Consider the following 21,634-nt stretch of genomic DNA (forward strand, 5'->3'; position numbering starts at 1 on the left):
GAAATAAAGGCAATTGACTCAACAAAGTACTAGAATAGCTTTATGTTAAAAACATTTTTTTTCTTAAAGTAAAATCAGCCTATTGATAGTACCATTTCCAAAGGTCAGGCACCGATTCTGAAAGTTAATAGCATTTTTCTTCTTTTTTAAAAAAGCTTCCATTATGTGAAAGACTTTCCAATAAATTTAGTGAACAGATGCATTTCATTGCTCTATATTATATTTGGGAAAACTTGTTTATATTCTTACATGCTTTTAAAGTAGGGTTGCCAGATAAAATATAAGATGTATTTTAGTGCATGGGACATACTCATACCAAAAAAAATTATTAATTGTTTATTTGAAATTAAAATTTAACCGGACATCCTGTATTTTATTTGCTAAATCTGGCAACCCTATTTTTAGGTTAACATACCTTTGGAATTTCCAAAGGTTTCCAATAAGGTGTGGGGAGCAAAGAGGCTAATTTAGCTTCAGTTATATGCTAACACTGTCAGAGAGGAAGGTTTATTCTTCTGGCAGGAAAATGGTAGGTTTTGTAGGATTTACTCAAATATTGGAGACATCTTCATTTCTTACACCTTTTATCATTACTATTTTAGCAGCGCACGTTTTAGTCAGTTGAATTTTTACCTTGAAATTTTTGACAGAGATGACTGGTTAGAATTATTAAAATAAGATTGTAGTCTGAGGAATAGAAAAACTAACATCTGGATTGAAAAGTCCCCTATAACATATGTTCACATCCTCAATAATTTCTTCTCTGTTAACATTTTATACCCCCAACCCGCAAAAAAACAACAAATGCCAACACTCACATCTTGTTAAATTATACAACGTCCCTTCCCCTATTCATGATCACTTCCTGCCACTCTCTGCCCCTCCCCTTTCCGTATTGATTTTTTTTTTTTAATAATTGAAAACACTAGCCCTTGTGCACCACAAAGAGTGTCTGTCAGGCATGGATCAATGGGTGGTCATGGACCCAAGAAAACAGGAAAAAGAAAAGCTCACCTCTCAGATGCTTGGAGGCATGAAAACTATGAAAGAAAGTGGTGGGGAGGAGGGAGGAGGGCTGGTAGACTGGATCGACACATTCTGTTCTAGAAATGCACTTCCTTGTATCTAAATGTACAGTTCATGTCTTATTTTAAGCTGAGATTCTACATTGGAGGAGAGAGATTTCAACACCAATTTTGCAAAGAAAAGAAGTTCATGAAACTCCAACCGTTGCAGAGGAATGTAGAATGATAACACTTTCTGAATTCCAACCTCCAACCGCTATTCTTTTTTTAAACACCCTGAAGAGTATATATATATGTAAAGAATGTACTTCTCTGTTCATATTCCACATACACATAAAATTACTATGAACATTAACAAACGCATAGATTGTACTTAAAGGCATATACAGCCTTTGACTTTCAAAAGCTGCTTGTTAATTGAGTCCAAGTATGCCAGTTTTTATTCTGGGCCTGACTCCACCTGTTTCCAGCTTGGCCAGGTGCACATAGGTTACAGCTTTCCTTTGTACCTTGAGGTCTTTCCAGAAAAGAGGACGAGTATGAGAAATTAAGTTGAGGCAAAGAAGCCATGGGGTTTCATATCACCATATAAAGGTGGACTTAAGCAATATATATTATTAAAGTAGAAAAATGTTTCTATGCCCCCTCTGGCCTTTAACATTCCTTCTGCTAAGACAGCATTCCATCCAGCTACTTGCCACATACTCTTTTCTTTTCAGAAATATAAGTTCCAAATTCCATCGTTTAGACAACTTTCCAGATGCTGTTCTGATGACGACATAAACTTATGTCTCTGAATGCCCCTGACCGACCTCAAGGGGCACAAGTCAGGCTGTTCTTTTACTACAGAAAACGGCCGGAAGAGGGTTTGCTTTGGGTTCCCATTCGTGGTCATGATGAGGTGGGTGGCTACAGAATGTACGTGAAAGAGTGATGGACTCCCCAGGGGCAAAGTAGCCCCCCAAATTTTGCATCAGCAGAAGCCGTAGTGCACAGAAGGGTGTCCCTATGGGGAGTGACAGCCGACTCCAAAGCCCCACTTCTAAAGCTCAGTAGGGTCCGCGTCCCAGTTTGAACACGTGCTTGGCAATTACACGTGCAGGAGGAGTCCTGTTGGACTCCTGTTACCGGCCTGCTGAGGTTTTTCGAATGGTGACTGGTATGGAAACTGCCTGCCTGGAGCTGCCTGGAAACCCAGCCCCGGCCCCGCCCTAGTAGTGTTCCCCTGGCACCCAGACGGAAGGATGCCAAGCAGACAAGGAATAGTTCGCACTGGGGATGGTGCCTTCCTGCTCCTTCACTTCCCGCTTCCTCTTCCTCCTGCTTTCTTCTTTTTCTCCTTCTCTGCTGCCTCCCTCGGTCCCCGCTCCATCCTTTGGTGCTGGCGGCCAGGGCACAGCTCATGGGGGCGGGGCAGAGGCGCTGGCGTGGCTGTACGAGCGCCTGAACAGAGAGGCCCGGGTGGTCCTGCTCTCCACCTCCTCCCCCGCCTCCCCTCTCGCTCCTGGGGGACCAGGGTTGGGGCAGCAGGGGAACGTGGCCATGAAGCCGAGGCGGAACCGCTGGTTCATGAAGCAGTAGATGATGGGGTTGACGCAGGAGGAGGTGTAGGAGAGCAAGAGGATGAAGGAGATGGGGGTCCCGGAGAGGCGGCGCTCTGCAGAGGCGGTGTCAAAGGCCCGCCAGGCGTTGGCGCTGAAGATGGGCATCCAGCAGAGGAAGAAGAGAACCACGATGACCATGAGCATGCGGATCACCCGCTTCTTGGCCATCAGGTTGGCTGCGGGGCTGCTGCTCCTGATGCGGCTGAGCCTGCCGCCGCCGCTGCTGGACAGCTGCTGCAGCTCCAGCTTCCCTGGGTGCTTGGACCTCTGCAGGTAACACCCATCGCTGGCCTCGTATCTGCCGCTGCTGCCGGGGCTCGGCTTCCTTTCTGGATGGGCAAGGGACAACACTTATTTTTCGGGATGGGTCATGCCAGATGGAAGGCGTGGAACCCCTGCCCCCTGCATCAAGGGGCTAAACCACACTTGAACTGTACTATTGGGCAGGCGACCTCGGGCCTGGTTGACATGGGTAGGTATTGTTTACACTAGTCCTTTCCTTCAAATGAAAAGCTACTTAAAACTACTAAAATACTGTGTAGCATCTGATGTACATAATTTATAATAGTAAAATAATATTTTACATATGTAGATTATAGGGCTAAAGAACTGTTCAAGAATGAACAGGCACACTCTTCTTCCAGCCCCTCAGGGGGAAGTTTCCTGCTTGCTTGGGAAAGCTCCAGACTGCTTTTACTGTGAGGACTCTGCATAATGAGCAAAACCCAAAGAAGACCTTGAAGTTGTATAAGTGGTAAAGAGCTGAGTAAAGGGGTGGAGTGAGAACAGTGTGTGTGTAGGGGGGCGGCGAGTGATACCAACAAAGGTGTCAGGTAAGTTTCTCCGGCGAGTGGACTCTAATGAAAGGGGGGACGGGAGGCTCTGTGGCAGCTGCAACAGGAGTGGAGGGGAGCAGAGAGGATGGCGCCTGGAATTACAATTTGCTTTGGTCGTGGAAGGCGGTCCATTTGTACGCAACAGCACAGAGAGCCTGGGACCCATGGGCCCTCGGCTTGTAATTGGGTGATGTGTGTATTATGTCATCTTATTCCACTCAGCACCCTTTTGAGAGGAATAATTTCTTCATTTTACAGATGAGGAATAGAGACACTGGGTCTCACGACTGTGCCTTAGGACACAGAGTCTCCTAAGAAGACTTTTGAAAACCTCTAATATACCCTATACACACTCTGGGTATATCCATTTAAGTTACAGAAAATAAGCGTTTGTAATCTTTTGGCATCAACATACAGCTAAGAGATAGTTACCTCGAGCAGACTTCTTCTGGCTAGCATCAAATTTTATACCCTGGTAAAGTTCCAGAGAGATTAATCCATATGCCACCATCATCACAATTCCAGGAATAAGAAAGAGGATGAGTAACAGGAAGGTGTGCCTAATAAAATAAAAAGCAATCCAATAACCAGCATCTCTAGCATTTCAAACTCAGATGGGATGGAATAAGCAGGGCTCATCTCCATTTTAATGAGTCTGAGGAAACACATTAATTACTAGTATTTAATATCTTTGGAAATTCCCCATCTGGAGAGTCAGTCATTAGAAGTTGTTTACTTCTTTTCTTTCAGATAAAGTCTCTTATGAAGGACTAGTTAAATGGAAAAGTTTGGTGTAAGTCTGTGCCTGAAACAAGTCTCCATTTAAAACAAATGAGAGCTTAAAGAAGAAAAAACAAACAAGCCAATGAGAGTAGGTGAATACCTCAATAAAACGGTTTCTGAAATAATAATAATAAGAGTTTACATTCATTGATGACTTATTCAATTTCAATATAGTATATATATATATTACTATATCTAATTCCCATAATAACTTTTGAGGTAGGTACTATTCACATGATACCCATTTTACAAATGAGGAAACAGACTTAGAGACAATAAACAATTTGTCCAAAATGACACAGCTTGTGGCAAAGGTGAGATCTGAAGCCGAGCAATACAATTCTAGAACTCATGCTCTTAAACATCACAATATACCATTTGTTGACTTTATAGCAACAGAATCGTCTAATGCATAGGTAGCAATGATGGAAAACCTCCTTGGTTTTGCAAAATAAGCATTCTGGCTGTTCTGACCCGCTGGCACAGTGGCAAGCTCGTTCTAGTGCCTGGTGGGCCAGAGCTATGCTTTCTCTAAATATGTTTGATTCCTGAAGAATTGCAGCCTCCTTCTTTATGAGTCTGGCCCCTAAATCACTTTTGCAGTCTGGCATGTGTAAGATTACGCAATTAGGCCATAAAATTGTCAGAGGCTCACGGTGGCTGAGCCATTTCTCATTTCAATTGGACATGTTTTGATAAGAGTTCTTTTCGAATCTTGGAAAAGTCCCTCATTTGCAACATAACTCTTTTTGTGTGTACGCGTTACTTGGTTGAAATGAAAAAAAGGAAGGCAAAGAAAGCAGAAATTATCTCAGTTTTGAGCTATGTTTTTTTTAAATCCTTGTCTGAAGTTTCCAACATCTGTGTTATTTAGGGTTGGTTTCTATTGCCAGTTTTTTTCTATGTACAGCTCATATTTTCCCATTTATTCCCATGTCTAATACTTTTTTAAAAAAATTTATTTATTTATTTTTGGCTGTGTTGGGTCTTCTTTTCTGTGCTAGGGCTTTCTCTAGTTGCTGCAAGAGGGGGCCACTCTTCATCGGGATGTGTGGGCCTCTCACTACGGGGGCCTCTCTTGTTGTGGAGCACAGGCTCCAGACGCACAGGCTCAGTAGTCATGGCTCACGGGCCCAGTTGCTCCGCAGCATGTGGGATCTTCCCAGACCAGGGCTCGAACCCGTGTCCCCTGCATTGGCAGGCAGACTCTCAACCACTGCACCACCAGGGAAGCCCTTGAGCCATTTTTAAATGTCTAGCTCCCTGCTTCTAAAACATGCTGGGAACTGGTAAACATAATGTCCTGTATTTGTGTAGCCTTTTTAAAGATATTTAGTGACATTTTCATAAACATGCTCTCATTTGAATCTCACATCCATCTAATGAGGTAGATAAAAAAAATCTTTATTCTTAAATCTTTGTGTAGATAAAGAACTTGAATGTCAGGGAGGTTATATGAACTTGTCCAATATCACCCACTAGTAAGCAAAGAAACAGGTACTAGAACCTTGCCTTTTTATTTCCAGTACAGTGTCCCGTGCAAATACCACAGCTGCAGCTCTAAGAAAAACCACGTGGGATTTGGAACTCATCCTCGGCTCTACCTCCAGTTCTTGGAAAATCAGAGCTCTTCCAGAAGCACACTGCATAGTGGTTAAGACCAGATGCTCTCTTATCTCTTCTAGGTTTGGGAACTTGAGTGACTTGCTTAACCTCTCCATGTCTCAGTTTCCTCTGTAAAATGGGGACAATAATAGTACCCACCCTATAGGGTTTTGAGAGGATTAGTTGAATTTTTATATATATATACATATATATATATAGCATTTAAAACACAGCACTCTAAGTGTTTGCAGTCACTGTTACTCTAGAAAGAGGTTAGAGTGAAACTTCTCGATAAGTCTCCAGGAGACTGATCCCCCCAGACACTGGACAATACATTCCAGTTTTTATTAAACCTGCAAAATTATATCGAGTTGTATTAAACAAATAAACCCATGCAGCCTTACCAGGACTGCTGCATGACATCATTTGGCAGTAGAAAGCGGCACATGTTCGCGGTCTGATTGTTATTTTTGGTAAAAGGCACCAAGTTGCTATAAATCGGGTACGGAGTCATGATGGTAAAGGAGAGGCACCAGGTAGCGGCAATCACCTTCAAAGCGTGGGATTTTGTCTGCCAGACGCGGGACTGTAAGGGTTTGCAAATTGCACCATATCTCTCCAGCGATATGGCTACCAGATTAAAGGTGGAGACACTCACAGAGGTGCCTGGAAAAGGAACAAAGAAGCTGGTTACGCAGGCTCTGAAATCCAAGGTTTATTTGCACAATGAGCTTAAGCATACCTGATCTGCGCAGGTTTGATAGATAGCAGAGGAAAACGCTCAGAGGGTAAGAATATTGTGTGTGTATATCTAAAAAAAATGACTTATTCCCAGCTTTGTTCCCAAAACGATTTGAGGCAGGTAAAGAAATGTGTTTGCAAATACATCTTATTGCCAATTTTTAGATAAGTTTATTGAACTTTGATTACAACCAACTCCTTCCTAGGCTGAAGGCGCTCATTAATTAATAACCAAGTGGATGAAACATGTTCCTATCCCACAGAAGAGGTTCTGAGTGACCTGTAGAATAGCTTTAGTTTTGAGCGTGATCTGCATAGTTAAGTTGACCTTTTAACCCAATATGCTCAAGGACTGTGACCCTGAAAATTCAGTGGGGTCTGAGCTGGGAGCATTAAAACTCTTCCTGAAAATTTCTAGTACAGACTTTTTTTTAAAGATTTTTTTGATGTGGATCATTTTTAAAGTCTTTATTGAATTTGTTACACTATTGCTTCTGTTTCATGTTTTGGTTTTTTGGCCACAAGGTATGTGGGATCTTAGCTCCCTGACCAGGGATCAAACCCACACCCCCTGCATTGGAAGGGGAAGTCTTAACCACTGGACCACCAGGGAAGTCCCCAAACTGTTTTTAAGAGAGAAACGTTCTAAGTTTCCAAATGGAGTGTTGAAAAATTACCTAGTGAAAAAGGAAGAAGGGGAAACTCTCCATATTATAACTAACGTTTTTCTCTGGGTGGAAGGACTAGGGCCTTTTTTCTCATTCTCTTTGCTTTCTGTATTTTGTAAAAGGAACATGCATCATCAGTGAGAAAGACGTCAAAACACCTCATTCAAAAGGATATACTTACGTATAGTCAAAAAAGCTTAATTTTCCTTATTTTTTGTATTTTGTGTGTGTACATACTTACTATAATCTCATATCCCCTTAAAATTCCCTTTAATTCTTCATCCATAAATTCAACTGATTCTTCTCTTATCTCTTACCATGATGGAGGAGTTCTTAGCCTGGGGCCTTTTGTGAAACTATGTATAAAAATATTCTTTTTCTAGGGAGAATATCCAGAGTATTCCTGAGAGACTTGAAGGAATCTACAACCCTGAAACCATTCTATAAGAACTTACGTCTGAGACAGGATTTGCTGTGTTTTATAGGACTTTACTCTAAGGAGTTGATGACATCTGAATTAGAGGGTACAGCCCCAAAGTCCTCAGAGTCAAGTCTGTACAATGGGTCCACTGTACTTATAAACCCACCAGCAGGCAAGCATTCTTTTTTTTGGCTCTGTATTAGGAGCTTAATGAGTGTTAACTATTAGAAACAGTATCGAGGAGAACATAAAATTAAGGGAAGAATTGAAATCACTGGAATCAGAAATCCAACAAAACCATTATGGTATTGCAAACACTTTCAGAATTATCTTGCTTTTCATTTTCTAGAACAGTCTGTCCTAGAAATTTTCAGGAAGAGTTTTAAGGCTCCTAGCTCAGACCCCAGCTATTTTAAAACAGTTTTGGTTGAGGTGAAACTTACATCACATAAACTTAATCATTTTAAAGTGAACAGTTCTGTGGCATTTAGCACATTCACAATGTTGTGCCGCTACACGCGCACTCTTTTTAAATCTCCTTCCACAAACCCCGGTTAAGATTATTAAGTATTATCATAAGATATATACAGACAGGTCTTGAAAGCCTAAAGCACTGAGATGTTGGTTATTATTATTGCGTCATTGTTTAACAATGATCCTTTTCATTTGTGAGTCGAGGACTGGACCCAGATTGACACTTTCTTGGCTATTTGTCCATGTCACGCAGATCAGTTATTCATCGTCATTTCGTCACTGCTGGATCCTGCTTCCTCAACTGGGAGAAATAAAGGCTTTTAAAGCTTTCCGGTCATTGAAGGCTGCCCTAGCCCAACTCAGCTCTGCGTATTTGGCCCAGCTTAGGTCAGAACAAACAACAACTCCTTCCTCATTCCCCGCCTCTCCTCCTCCTCTCCCAGCTAATTCTCAGAATGGGCAAGGGACAAAGCATTTTGGCAGACAGAGGGGACAAAGAGACATGTTTTGTTTCCGCCTTAGAAGAGCCACAACAGTTGGCAAAGCGAGGTCATGTACTCACCACTGTTGTGGCTACCGATCTGGGTTCAAGTCAGCTCTGTAGCTTACCACCTGTGTGTCCTTGGGCACATTATTAACCTCTCTGTGCCTCTGTTCCCTCCTCCGTGAAACAGGGAAGGATAACTGTATATTCTTTATAGGGTGGTTGGGAGATAAAATATGATCATGGAAGTAAAAACTCAAAGCAATTAGGAGAATATCTGGTGCTCAAAAAATGCATTCAAAAATATTAGCTCTTGTGACTTTTATTATCATCACCATCATTTTGATTGGCAAAGGCAGAGAGCTGCATATCTCAGCCAACCAGTGTCAGCTTAGTGACCCACAGGCTCTAGGAGCAAATTCAATTCCTCGTCTAGTGGCAGAGGTCTCTCTCTCTCTCTCTGTGCCTGAGATGGTCCCAGACCCTGGGAAAACAGTCTGGGAAGTGAATCCTGAGAAGGGAATCTAGACCTCTGATGAAACTTGTTTTCAAATAGTCCCTGTTCCCAAGGAAAGCCAGAGCAATGGCAGAAAGAGTCCTCTTCCAGCACCCTGGCCACCCCAAAAGCCACGCCTTGGGTTGGGTAGAGCTCAGAATACAATCAACGACCTCCAGGAAGGAACAGAACGGCTTGCATCTGTCTTACTTTCTAACAGAAGCAAGCAAAACCAACCTCTTCTGTGGCTTCTTACCAACTTATTCCACTTTGAGAAACTGACCCTTAAAACTGGGGACTGACTTCTGGGAAGTTATGAGGACTGACCCCTCATAAAGCCAACTCCTCTGTTCTTACACCTAGCCCCACACAGACAGATGTTTCGTTTTGGCTGTTAAGGGTTGGGGAAGGTCTGGGGCTGAGCAGGGTGTGGAGCGAGCTCCAGAAATAGGCACCAGCAGCAACTCACCCATGAAGTAGGTGGTGGTCTTGCAGACAGCGCTCCCAAAGATGAAATCCTTGAGCAGGTTGGGGATGAGGTTGAACGGCATGCAGAAGAGGCAGAGCATGAGGTCACTGACAGCCAGGGAGAGCAGGAAGATGTTGGTGACCGTTCTCATCCTCTTGTTCCGAATCAGCACTGTAATGACCAGCGTGTTTCCCAGCACACTGAGCAGGAATATCAAGGAGTACAAGAGAATCTGCACGGCTGGCTGCCACTCTGAGAGGAGGAACGCGGACGAGGGATGGAGGTTATGAGAGCAGAATGTTAAAACCTAGCACGCACAGCAAGCACTTATTTCCTGCCGATTTTTTTTTTCAGGGGCGGACATCATTGAACCCAGCTCTCCCTGTACTTAACAATATTTTGCAGAAACAAAGTGAGGAGAGCACAGAGTGATTCAGTTGCTTCTAAAAGGTTGGTCTGTTAAAGGATCACTCACTCAGGGAACCACTTTTTCTTAAGAACAAAGCCCCTCTAGTGAATAGTGATTGCTTTCTTTCCTAGCTGCTAAGCATTATTTCGCTATAATCACTTCTTCACACTGATTTCCCCCAAGAAAAGGCGACAGCTAGATTGTGACAGCACCTTTTCTGTGATGCTTGTAAGTTCAAGCTTTTACACTTGTCCTCTCTTCTGGCTCCACTTCAGGTCCTCCTCCCACTGCTTTTGTGCCCCCGAGTCCTGTACATTAATCCCAACTCTCCCCTGGGGAACAAGAAGAACATTGGACTCAATTCTGCTCTTTGATCTCTTATCCAAACTTCTGAACAGATGACTTTACCCAGCCTTGTCTCACGAGGACTTTGTTATATTTTTGCAGTCAGCCTTGCCTTTGCTGATTTCTTCCCCCAACTTAATAGTTTTCTGAATTAAAGTATCAGCCTCTGACACCTACCTTTGGAGGCATGGGGCTGATCCAAGCAGAAAAGCGTCTCGTTTTCGATCCCCAGTTTGCAGGGAGGCGTCGTGTTGCTTCCATTCAAGAGAAGGCTGTCCACATCCATCCTTGCTTTGCTGCTTTTCACCAAGCGCTGGCGAGCTGATGAACGGCTCACTCTCGGCTCATTCCTCTAATGACCGACTGGAGAGTTTCCCAAATGGAACCTGCCGTGGAGGGGCAAGGGGGTTGGGGGAGTGATTGCCAGGTGTGGGCTTCTGAAGCCATTCTTAAAGGCGACTGGAGTTCCACACACTCAGGCCAGCTGGGCAAGCATGTGCACTCCTGTCTTGGAAAGAGCAGCTGGTGCAAGGCAAGCCTGCTCCACCTTCCAGGCCCATCCCATTCCTGGGCCAGCCATGGGGCCCTGAGCACAGACAGCCTGATTGTAACTTAACCCTTCCTGGAGTGTCGCTGCTTTTCCACACACATGCCCACAGGTGTGGACACACACACACATGGACACATTACCTCTCTTCTCTGTATAGGAACCTGTCACCGTCCCAGACATAGGCAGAATAAAGCCCAAACTGGCCGTGTGAGACAGAAACAATTAACACAGTAACAGATACCATAATGCAGAGCATCAGGACTAAAGGACACGGAGGGACTGTGTTTCTACCTCCTTATATAAAAGCAGTTAGTGCCTTTTTAGCTTTGGACCCATGCCCAGCAGTGTGTGTGGATATAACTACCGGTTGTTAAGTTCTTACCAACCGCAGGGTTATTTCTCTGCCCTTGGAAACTGAAAGAAGGGGGGTACTTTGACTATAGGTACCTGGATTCTTATTACAGAAACACTTGAGTAAGATTTTCCATTCATTCATTTATTCACTCATCCATTCATTCAGCACATGTTCATTGAGAGTCAGCCGTTTGCCAGGTACTTTTCTAAACACATAAGCAGATAATGAATAAGATTATTTCAGATGTGTAAAGCACCACAGAGGAGGTGAAGCAGGAAGGCGTAATGGAGAGGGATGGATGGGGGGTGCTAATTTAGGCAGGGTCGTCAGGAAGGGCCTCCCGCAGGAGGGGTCTCTGATCAGAAAGCTAGAAGGCAAGGAAGAGGAAAGCTTGTGCCGATCTGGAGGAAGCTGCTTCTAGGCAGCGGGAGCGGTCTGCTTGGCAGAGGTCACAGCAGGAGCAAAGGCCCTGAGGTGGGAATGAATTTGACCTGTTTGAGTTCAGTTAGAAGTAGGAATGAGGTGGGAGGTTAGGATAGAGAGGGGGACCTGGCCGGGAGCTCTGGGTTTTCTGTGAGGCTTTGTGGTGCCGGAAAACTCCTCCAGCCCTATTGTACACGTGCTCTCCTCAGTTGAGACCTTTGGGACAGCAGGTGACAGCAGAGGGCCCTGTGTTTCTCACATGTTGCTTGGCCCAGCTGAGACCTGGTCTAGACGCCTCTGGGACCCCTTGTGTTTTGACAGCTCTCTCAGTTGACAGAGCTACGTGTTATATATTTGCTGAATCCCTGCTGGACACAGATGAGCTAAGGGACATTTTCACCATCCAGGCTCAGTGGAGCTGGGAAGAGAGTGGTACCTCTGTTCTCTGAAACCATGAACAGCTCACGTTGAGGCACTTAGTCATAAGAACTAGAAATTCGAGGAATGCTGGAGAAGCTAACAGTCATTATTAAGAAGACAAGCTTTGGCATCAGACAGACCCAGGATCACATCCTGGCTTCACTGGTTACCTGCAGGGAAATACTGGGCAGGTTTCTTAACCGAAGGCTCATTTCCTTCTTCTGTCAAATGGGGACCAAAACGACCTCATAGATATTTGTTATGAAGATTGATTGCCTCAGGACAGTGCCTGACACAGAAAAAGTGTTCCATAAATCACAGAGAATAGTAACTATTATTATTATTTTCCTTTTACACACAAGGAAATTGACTCAGAGTGGCCATGTGATTTGCTGGCGAGAACCAGCTGTGGATACCCCCTCACTGGCCGGCAGCCCCATCCTCACTCCTCTCCCTGCAGCATAGAGCTTTCTTCACTGTCCTAGTGTCCCATAGCCAGTTTGGAGCCAGAACCCGTGTCTCTGCCTGTCATTCCTGCCTCGGTTCCTGTTGGCTGAATCTTCTCATTCTGCAGACTGATACGGACCCTGCCCACTAGGAGGGGACCCTGTGCAATACTGTCCTGATTTGGAAAGGGATAAACATTCAGATTCTGAGCACTGGCTATAGTTAAATTTCACTGCACTGCTGTTCCCAGCAGCTGACTGCTTCAGCTGCTTTAAGTGGGCTGATATCACCGTCCATAGAGGGTGCTTCCTAAGGACGCGTTCCTCAGGCCCTTCGGCTGCGCTCCAGCCACTGTAGGGAACCTGCTGCTCAGGGTCCAAGAGCAGAGGGGCAGAGGGCTGGTGTCCACTTGCTCAAAACTGCAATGGAGCCCAATTTGGAGCGTTTCTCCTCCTTTCCTTCCTCCCTCCCTCCCTCCCTTCTTTCCTTCCTCCCACCCTCCCTTCTTTCCTTCCTCCCTCCCTTCCTTCCTTCCTTCCTCCTTCCCTCCCTTCTTTCCTCCCTCCCTCCCTCCCTTCTTTCCTTCCTCCCTCCCTCCCATCCTCCTTTCCTTCCTCCCTCCCTCCCTCCCTTCTTTCCTTCCTCCCTCCCTTCCTTCCTTCCTTCCTCCCTTCCTTCCTCCCTCCCTTCCTTCCTTCCTCCTTCCCTCCCTTCTTTCCTTCCTTCCTCCCTCCCTTCCTTCCTTCCTTTTTTCCTTTTATCCTTTCTTCCTCCTTTCCTGCCTTTCTATTCTGTTCTGTTCATCCATTGGCAGGAAGAAAGGGTGGAGTGCCCGACAGTGGGTCCTAGAAGTTTTGTAAACTCACAAGGAGTAACTGTGGCACATTGAGTGCTGTGCTTTACAAACTTTAGTGCAAATCTGATCACTTGGCTTAGTGGTTAAAAATTGGGGATTCCCAGGCTCCCTTCCCAAGGATCCTGATCCTTCAGCCCCGAGCCTGGGAATCTGCACTTTTATCCAGCATTCCTGGTGATTTGGAGGCCAGTGGTCACAGGATTACCTCTCAGGAAGCTCCCTGGAAGCTGGTAAGTGTGTGAGAACAGGTGTCAGATGGTGGGAACCTAAGCCTGAACTTCACCCCAGTTGTGAACATGAACAAATTACCTGACTTTTCTGAGTCTCAGCTTGTTCATCTGTAAAACAGGCATAATATAGCACTACCTCTAAACAAAGCAACTCATGGAAAGCACCTCGAAAAATGCCTAGAACACAGGGCTGGACTCTAATTGTTATTATCAGTGGATAAGAGTAATCCTGGGAATGCTCTGTTTATCCCCGTTATTATGGTCAGGATAAGGGTTTGTGTCTCCAGGACCTCAGCACACTGCCTGGCATACAGTATGTGCTTGGGGAATGGGAATAAATAAGGAGTAAAAAATCAGGAGAGCCAATATTTCATTGCTTATTCTACCCTTCTATATCTCTATTACATCGGTTCTTTTCCTGGCCAGCTCTGGAGTTTGCAGTCTGACTTTCTGAGCCAGTGTTACCACAGAGTTAAATTTAAAAAGAGAGAATTCCAACAAGAGACATTAGGGCTATCAAGGGGAGAGCTGATGCATTTTTCAGGGCGTTAGCCGTTACTTCGTTCCTCAGCACGCATTTATCGAATACCTTCTAAGCGCCAGGCAAGGTGCCAGGTGCTGGGGATAAGCCATGAACCAAGTGGATGGAATCCTGCCCTTGGGAAATTCTCCGTGCACTGTGAGAGGCAGGCGATAAACAGATGGGGCAAAATAAAAGTAGCCTTTTCGGGCTTCCCTGGTGGCGCAGTGGTTGAGAGTCCACCTGACGATGCAGGGGACATGGGTTCGTGCCCCGGTCCGGGAAGATCCCACATGCCGTGGAGCGGCTGGGCCCGTGAGCCATGGCCGCTGAGCCTGCGCATCCGGAGCCTGTGCTCCACAATGGGAGAGGCCGCAACAGTGAGAAGCCCGCGTACCGCAAAAAATACAAAACAAAACAAAACACAAAAAAGTAGCCTTCTCGCCTTGGAGCCCTACCTTCTGACTGAGCACAGGCCCAGGAGAATTGATAAAAATTTACTAAACTGAGTTGAAATGGTTTAAGTGCCTCCCCTCTCTCCGAGCCACAGAGTTTGGGTGTCTCCTGCGTCCCCAAAGCCCCGTGGGTACTGAGGACATCTGGCAAACGCTCCCCACTAGGAAGACAGAACATGAGCAATCCTGATGGACCCCTGGATAAAGAAATTGGTAGCTGTTCCCCAAACCATTCTCCATCTTAAGAAACAATTGTTCTAAAACACATAAAAGATTTATTTGGATATTTTTCCTCATTATAACATGAATCATATGCTCATGATTCATGTTATGCACATCATTTAAATAAAGAAAAATAGATAAGTAAAAATATTATACAAATACATTTCAGAGCCCCACATGATTTATCCTCAGAGAATCACAGTCCAGAAGCCAGAGGTAGTTAACAGGTAATGGTATGTTGCAGGATTCTCAATTCTTAGGGCAGCCTGACATTTCTTCAAATGATCTTGCCTCCCCTCTGCAATTTTTCCCCTCTCTGCTGCTCAAAATGTCACTCTCTAAATTCCTTATTCCTCATTCTCTTTCTAAACTCACCCAGACTGCTGCCTACTAGGGTTTTTCTCTTTTCCTCCCTGTAACCATCTCAAATTTCTGGAAGAGCCTGACTGGGACTCCTCTCCCTCCTCATCCTGCACTGGTCACGTAGGGGTTCCTCAGGAGGGTAGATGCCCTGAGCGCCGCTGCCCTCAGAGGCTTGTGTGCAACCCCCTCTGAAGTCCTTCTCCCACTGGCTGCCCTTCTTGAGAAATCATATTGGATCCTTTCTGACAAGTGAAAAACCCCTCCTTGCTACAGAGGAGGGCAGACATCATGTCTGTGTCTGATAAGGCTGTCACTTAACAAGTCATGGCTGAGTTTGGGCAGGTAGCTTTGCCTTGGTCTCCATTTCCTCACCTGTAAAATGGGTTAACAGAGGTAACACCTACCTCAGAGAGCTGCTGGGATATTACATGTCACAGTGTGTGTAAAGCACACAGCAGAGTGGTTGGCATGTCATAAGGGCTCAGTAAATAACAATAATGATAGCAATAGTAATAATAATAATAATATACCATGTTTCATGTTGATAGGAACATTAAAATCATCCTTAATACCACTGCCTCAAGATAGACGTTTGTTTGTTTGTTTTTAAACATCTTTATTGGAGTATAATTGCTTTACAATGGTGTGTTAGTTTCTGCTTTATAACAAAGTGAATCAGTTATACGTATACATATGTCCCCATATCTATTCCCTCTTGCGTATCCCTCCCGCCCACCCTCCCTATCCCACCCCTCTAGGTGGTCACAAAGCACTGAGTTGATCTCCCTGTGCTATGCGGCTGCTTCCCACTAGCTATCTGAGAGAGTGGCATGGACATATATACACTACCAAAGATAGACGTTTGTTAAAGACTTGGTAGCTCTCCTTCCAGCCTTTACCTCTAATCACAGTTCATAAAAAGCAAATTTGAACTCCTACTTTATATACAGTATTCATCCTACTTACCACTTTTTGAAAATGTACTTTTAAGATAGAATTTTCTCTCAAAATGAGAAATATGGTTTTTGTAGGGTTCTGGAAAATGTATTTATTTTTTTTTAATTTAGACAAGAAAGTAAAAAAAAATTACAATTGCATCAGCCAGAGAGTTTGAAAAGTGCTTTACACATATACTGTTTCGTATATTCATTATTTTCACTTAGTATTTTTTCATCATCCTGTTTCGGTACTTCTCTATGGTATTATTTTTAGGGATGGCTATAATTTCATTCAGAACACGTACTCCAAATGACTAAAGTATTTCCATACAGTTGGGTACTTAGTTATTATTTGTAGCCTTCTGCTTTTATAAGTGACACTGTAGTGAACACTTGTGCATATATGTATTTTGAGGCATTTGATGTACATTGGCAACCTCGGGGCTGCCATCAGTACCACTCCAAGGGCAGCGCTCACGTTGAATGCACTGTCACTGCCACTTGTTAGAGCTGCCAATGAACGACGCCTGGCACTGGTGGCCTGAGGCCTGGGCACATAGCTTTCTAAAGGATCAGACTCGTTTATAAGGCTGCTGCTTATTAGTACTGGTTTATTATCCTTTTATCAGCATTTGATATTATGAGTTCACATTTTCAGTTTGCTAATTTAATCATTGAAAAAAAGCACCTCGTGGTTGCTTTAATTTGCACTTTTTCTTTTAATTGAAGTATAGCTGATTTACAATACTACATTAATTTCAGATGTATTACATAGTGAGGCAATACTTTTATAGATTATAATCCCTTTACACTTATTTTAAAATATTGGTTATATGCCCCGTGTTGTACATTACATCCTTGTATCATATTTATTTTCTACCTAGCAGTTTGTACCTCTTAATCCCCTACCCCTATCTTGCTCCTCCCCCTATCCTTTTCCCCTCTGGTAACCACTAGTTTGTTCTCTGTATCTGTGAGTCTGTTTCTGTTTTGTTATATTCATTTGCTTGTTTTATTTTTTCAGATTCCACATGTAAGTGAAAACCTACAGTGTTTGTCTTTGTCTGACTTATTTCACTTAGCATAATGCCCTCCAGGTCCATCCATGTTGTTGTAAATGGCAAAATTTCAACCTTTTTTTATGGCTGAGTACTATAATTTGCATGTCTTTTATTACCAAAGATGCTGCATATTTTCCATGGGTTTGTTTACTAGTTGTATTTCTTCTGTCACTTATGTAAACCCAGGATAAGCCAGAGCATTTTTTATGAATTATTTATGTGCTCTGTCCATTTCTTTGTTCAATCACCAAATATTTATTGAACACCTAGTACTTGGCAGGAACTGATGTAGGTACTGTTCACAGCAGTGAATAAAACAAAGTCCCTCTCCTTACTGAGCTCCCATCCTCGTGAGGGACGCACAAAAAACATAGAAATAAATAGAGCACATAATATCGGATAGTGATAAGTGCTATGCAGGGAAACAAAGCCAGATTAGGGGATGGAGAGTGATGGGTGACCAGAGAAGGCCTTCCTGAGGAGGTGACATTTGAGCAGAGATCAAAATGAATTGAGGGAATGAGTCTCATGACTATCTGGGAAAAGAACATTCCAGACGGGGTATTATTTGTCATCCTAAAATGTTTTTCTCATCACTTGATAGGAATCCTACCTAAAGAGATGACAGCGATATTTAATTTACAATTTACTGTCATAAACTGCTGTGTGTAGCACAAACTGCTTCCCTTCCCTCCCTTCTTATATAGTCATTGAAGCCCCAATTTTTAATTGGGTGCATGGCTGCCTAGAATTAATGTTATATATTTCCATTCTCCTTTGCAGCTAGATGTGGCTGTATGCCAAGGTCTGGCCAATGAGAAGTAGGCAGAAATGAATATACAGCTCCTGAGAAGTATCTTTACAGAGAAGGAGCATACCATTTTCTTTCCTTTTCATCCTTCCTCTGACTAGAATGAAGATGTGAGCACTGGAGCTGGAGCAGCCACCTTGTACCCCGAGGTGGGTGCCAAGAATTGAATATAGCAGAAACCTGGATACTAATAGAAACCTAGATTCCTGGTGGTCTTAAAATTTATATACTAGCCAGACCTGGACAGCTTACCTCCCATCTTCATTTATGTGAGAAAGAAAAATAAATTTATTTTATTAAGCCAGTGTTATTTTGGGTTTTCTGCCACTTGCAACCTAATCCTAACTGAAACAGTGTGAACTAGAGTCTGCATATTTAATTTCTGATCTAGTCTCACACGATTCCTCAGTTGCACTCAGGATGCATCATGATAGCAGTCACCTCACTGACTGGGCTTGCCAGCATGTCTGACTCCTTCCCACCTAATCAGGGTTTACCATTCTTCAGGGCCCAACTTCATCCCATCTCCAAGCAGCCTTCTCCAGCCCTCATGGCTCTGCCTTTTCTTTTTTTGTGTGTGCGGTACGCGGGCCTCTCACTGTTGTGGCCTCTCCCGTTGCGGAGCACAGGCTCCGGACGCGCAGGCTCAGCGGCCATGGCTCACGGGCCCAGCCGCTCCGCGGCATGTGGGATCTTCCCCAACTGGGGCACGAACCCGTGTCCCCTGCATCGGCAGGCGGACTCTCAACCACTGTGCCACCAGGGAAGCCCTTTGCCTTTTCTTTTAACTGCCACAGCCTTTCCCACTGATCCCACCCATTGGGACTTAATCAAATTGCCTTATTCTTTCTCAGGTTGAAGATAAATTTCGTCCCATTATTTCATCTCTCCATCTCCACTGCTCTACCCCAGTCCACGTGACCCATAACTGATGTTCCTACTTTCCCTATGACTTCTCCTATCCCTTCTCCATGCAGTAACCTGAGCCGTGGTTTCAAAACATAGACCAGGGGCTTCCCTGGTGGTGCAGTGGCTTCATCTTACATCCGCATGGCTTCATCTTACACTATTCCCCACCCACTCCCCAACTCTGTGTGCGCCGACACACTTTCTCCTCCCTCCAGTGCCACACTCCTTCCTGGTCCACTCTCTTTCCCACAGTGTTTGCCCACATTGTTCTCCTGTCCGGGCTTTTCTGCCTGCCTGTTATCTCACCCTCACTTACCCCTACCCACTGATGCCACCTTCACAGGGAATTCTCCCCTGGACCCAGACTAGTTTTCCTGTTGGATGTTCATACAGCCTGCAGGACTCTTCTTTCACTTACTATGTACTTACATAGCACTTACTGTAGTTTTGAATGTTACATTTGTGTGATTGTGTGGTCATCATCTGTCTCCCCATTAGCCTGAAGCTCTGCGAAGACAAGGGCTGTGTCTGTTTCGCACATCACTATAGTAACTCCTCAGTCGAAGTGTCCAGGACCATTCCTCGTAAAACCTCTAGGAAGTAATAATTATCTATTACTATAATTTCGTTTGGCAGATGAGGAAGATAAGCCACAAAGAGACTGGAAATGCAACATCAGTGTTCAGCCCCAAGTAGGACTGGGGCCAACATCTACGCTTGTTTCATGACACGACTACGGTATAAATACCACCTAACGATTCTCAGAGTCTTATGGCAAAAGAGACCAACAACTGACCGACTCCCACCCCGTCTGGTCCTCAGCACTGTTGTGGATGGGCTGTGAGTCTTTAAGACCCAAGGATATGACTCTCAGAATGGAATTTCACAGTGATGACAGACACTGGGCGAGACACATCGGGGCAGAGGATCTGGCAACCTGAGAGTCAGCAGGAAGACAGAATTAGCTTAGAACTTTCCCACTCTTTCTTAGGGTCTCCAAGGACCACTCAGAGCAGGACATCAAGGGATGAACATGCCAGGACCCCTCCATGTGTCTTTACTGTGCCATCTCCATTATCTGGCCTCAGTTGGGTTCCACCCTTGACCTTCATGACTCTGAATATCCAGATCCTAATTCGTAAAGTACTGACTATAATAGGAAGCTCACAGGCTCATATGAAGATTCCGTGGGATAGGGTACGTGTGTGAAAGTTCTGTCTGAACTCTAGAGAAGTGTGTGAGTGATACAAGCACCATTTACTGAGCATGAACCCTCCTTTGGGTGCTTTATTCTGCCATTTCTATTCCTCACCCAACCTTGTGAGGTGGCTTTAATTATCCCATTTTACCAATGAGGGACTCAGAGTTCCAGGAAATAGACCTGCTGCCCCACCACGGAGCATCCTCCAGTTATGTGTGGGAGTCCTCAGAGCAAGGCTCAAGGGCACCTGCACACCATTCTCTTAGCTACCATTCCTTCCTCATGTCTATCATTTTATCTCCCACCCTGGATCTCACCATGGGCATGTACTACCCTTGCAGCCACAGGCTATGGAAAAGACACTGGCTCCATATATTCCCATAGTGGCCAGTCCTTGGGCAGAGGTGGCGACCGAGCACTCAAATGGGCCAGAACCTCAGAAAGCCTCCTGTGAAAAGTGTTCCATCCGCCCCAGTCCCCAAATCCCGTCCAAAGGCCACCCTGACCCTCCATCTCCCCATCTCCCGCTCTCCTGCTCTGCTCCTCAACCAAAAGCCTTTCTCCCCCCTGAGTTAAAAGACCACAGCCCCCAGGGACTTCCCTGGTGGTCCAGTGGGTAAGACTCCACGCTCACAATGCAGGGGGCCGAGGTTCGATCCCTGGTCAGGGAACTAGATTGCGCATGCACGCCACGACTAGGAGTCTGCGTACTGCAGCTAAGAAGCGCTCATGCTGCAACGAAAATCCCGTGTGCCGCAACTAAGACCCAGCACGGCCAAAATAAATAAATAAATATTAAAAACAATAAAGTCAATCCCAAGGTTTTTTTTTTTAAAAATGGAACACAGCCCCCAGAGATATCAGTGGCTGTGAAGAGCTGGATGTGCCTCCTGGGTGGTGGAAAGTCTGTGTCCCAACTCTGCCAGCCAAATGTCCTATTCCATTATTATTATCATCATTCAGTAAGATGTCCCAGTTACTCCAGGACAAGGCTGCTGCACACCATTAGGTCACTAACAACTCCAGGTTCACATGGCTCAGAGGTGCGGGGAGCCATCAACACTGCTCTTACAGGGACCTCTCAGAGAGGTGTGCCTGCTGGCATCTGATCCACCCACATGTCCACTTGCTATCTGGGGACTGTAACAGCTACTGAATCCATTAACTGGACTAAAAATGAAAGCAGTTGGAAGCACAAGTGGCTTGAAATGTTTAAGCACCATAATGCTGATCTGGCTTCATTACTGCCCAAAGTAGGGTCAGAACAGAACTCTTGATCTCAGCCCCCTTCATGGCCCAATACATTAAAGGAGAAATGTCAGATTTAAGGATTAAAAAATATGATTTCTCTGCCTGTCAATAATAAAAGCTTGGATTTGAAATTCGGTTGTCTTAGAAAGGTACTAACAGAGTACTTACGGCACCTAAGCACCCAGGCTCAGAGCTTATAATTCACCTTCCTTCCAGCTCCACGAAGTGGAGGGGGCATGGGGTCTGGGCTCCTTGAGGTCAG

At 44.7% G+C, this 21,634-nt stretch overlaps 1 protein-coding gene across 1 annotated transcript; it reads right to left on the reverse strand.

Moving 5' to 3' along the window:
* Window positions 1-1,809: 1,809 nt before the first annotated feature.
* Window positions 1,810-10,802, reverse strand: CCKAR (cholecystokinin A receptor). The gene is made up of 5 exons (XM_030832231.3): window positions 10,538-10,802; window positions 9,607-9,858; window positions 6,258-6,519; window positions 3,898-4,025; window positions 1,810-2,958 (listed from the first exon to the last, which is right to left on the reverse strand). The coding sequence occupies exons 1-5, from the start codon at window positions 10,644-10,646 to the stop codon at window positions 2,426-2,428; spliced, it is 1,284 nt and encodes a 427-aa protein (XP_030688091.1). The 5' UTR covers window positions 10,647-10,802; the 3' UTR covers window positions 1,810-2,425.
* Window positions 10,803-21,634: the final 10,832 nt, after the last annotated feature.

Source organism: Globicephala melas, chromosome 5, assembly GCF_963455315.2.
Source record: "Globicephala melas chromosome 5, mGloMel1.2, whole genome shotgun sequence".
NCBI classification, from domain to species: Eukaryota; Metazoa; Chordata; class Mammalia; order Artiodactyla; family Delphinidae; genus Globicephala; species Globicephala melas.

Bases quoted from the DNA above. Each gene is read 5' to 3' on its own strand.
- CCKAR (XM_030832231.3), bottom strand. From the start codon at position 10,646: ATGGATGTGGACAGCCTTCTCTTGAATGGAAGCAACACGACGCCTCCC. The intron at 9,859-10,537 runs GTAGGTGTCAGA...TCCTCCTCTCAG, and splicing joins TCAGCCCCATGCCTCCAAAG to AGTGGCAGCCAGCCGTGCAG. The intron at 4,026-6,257 runs GTAAGGCTGCAT...TTATTTTATTAG, and splicing joins GATGTCATGCAGCAGTCCTG to GCACACCTTCCTGTTACTCA.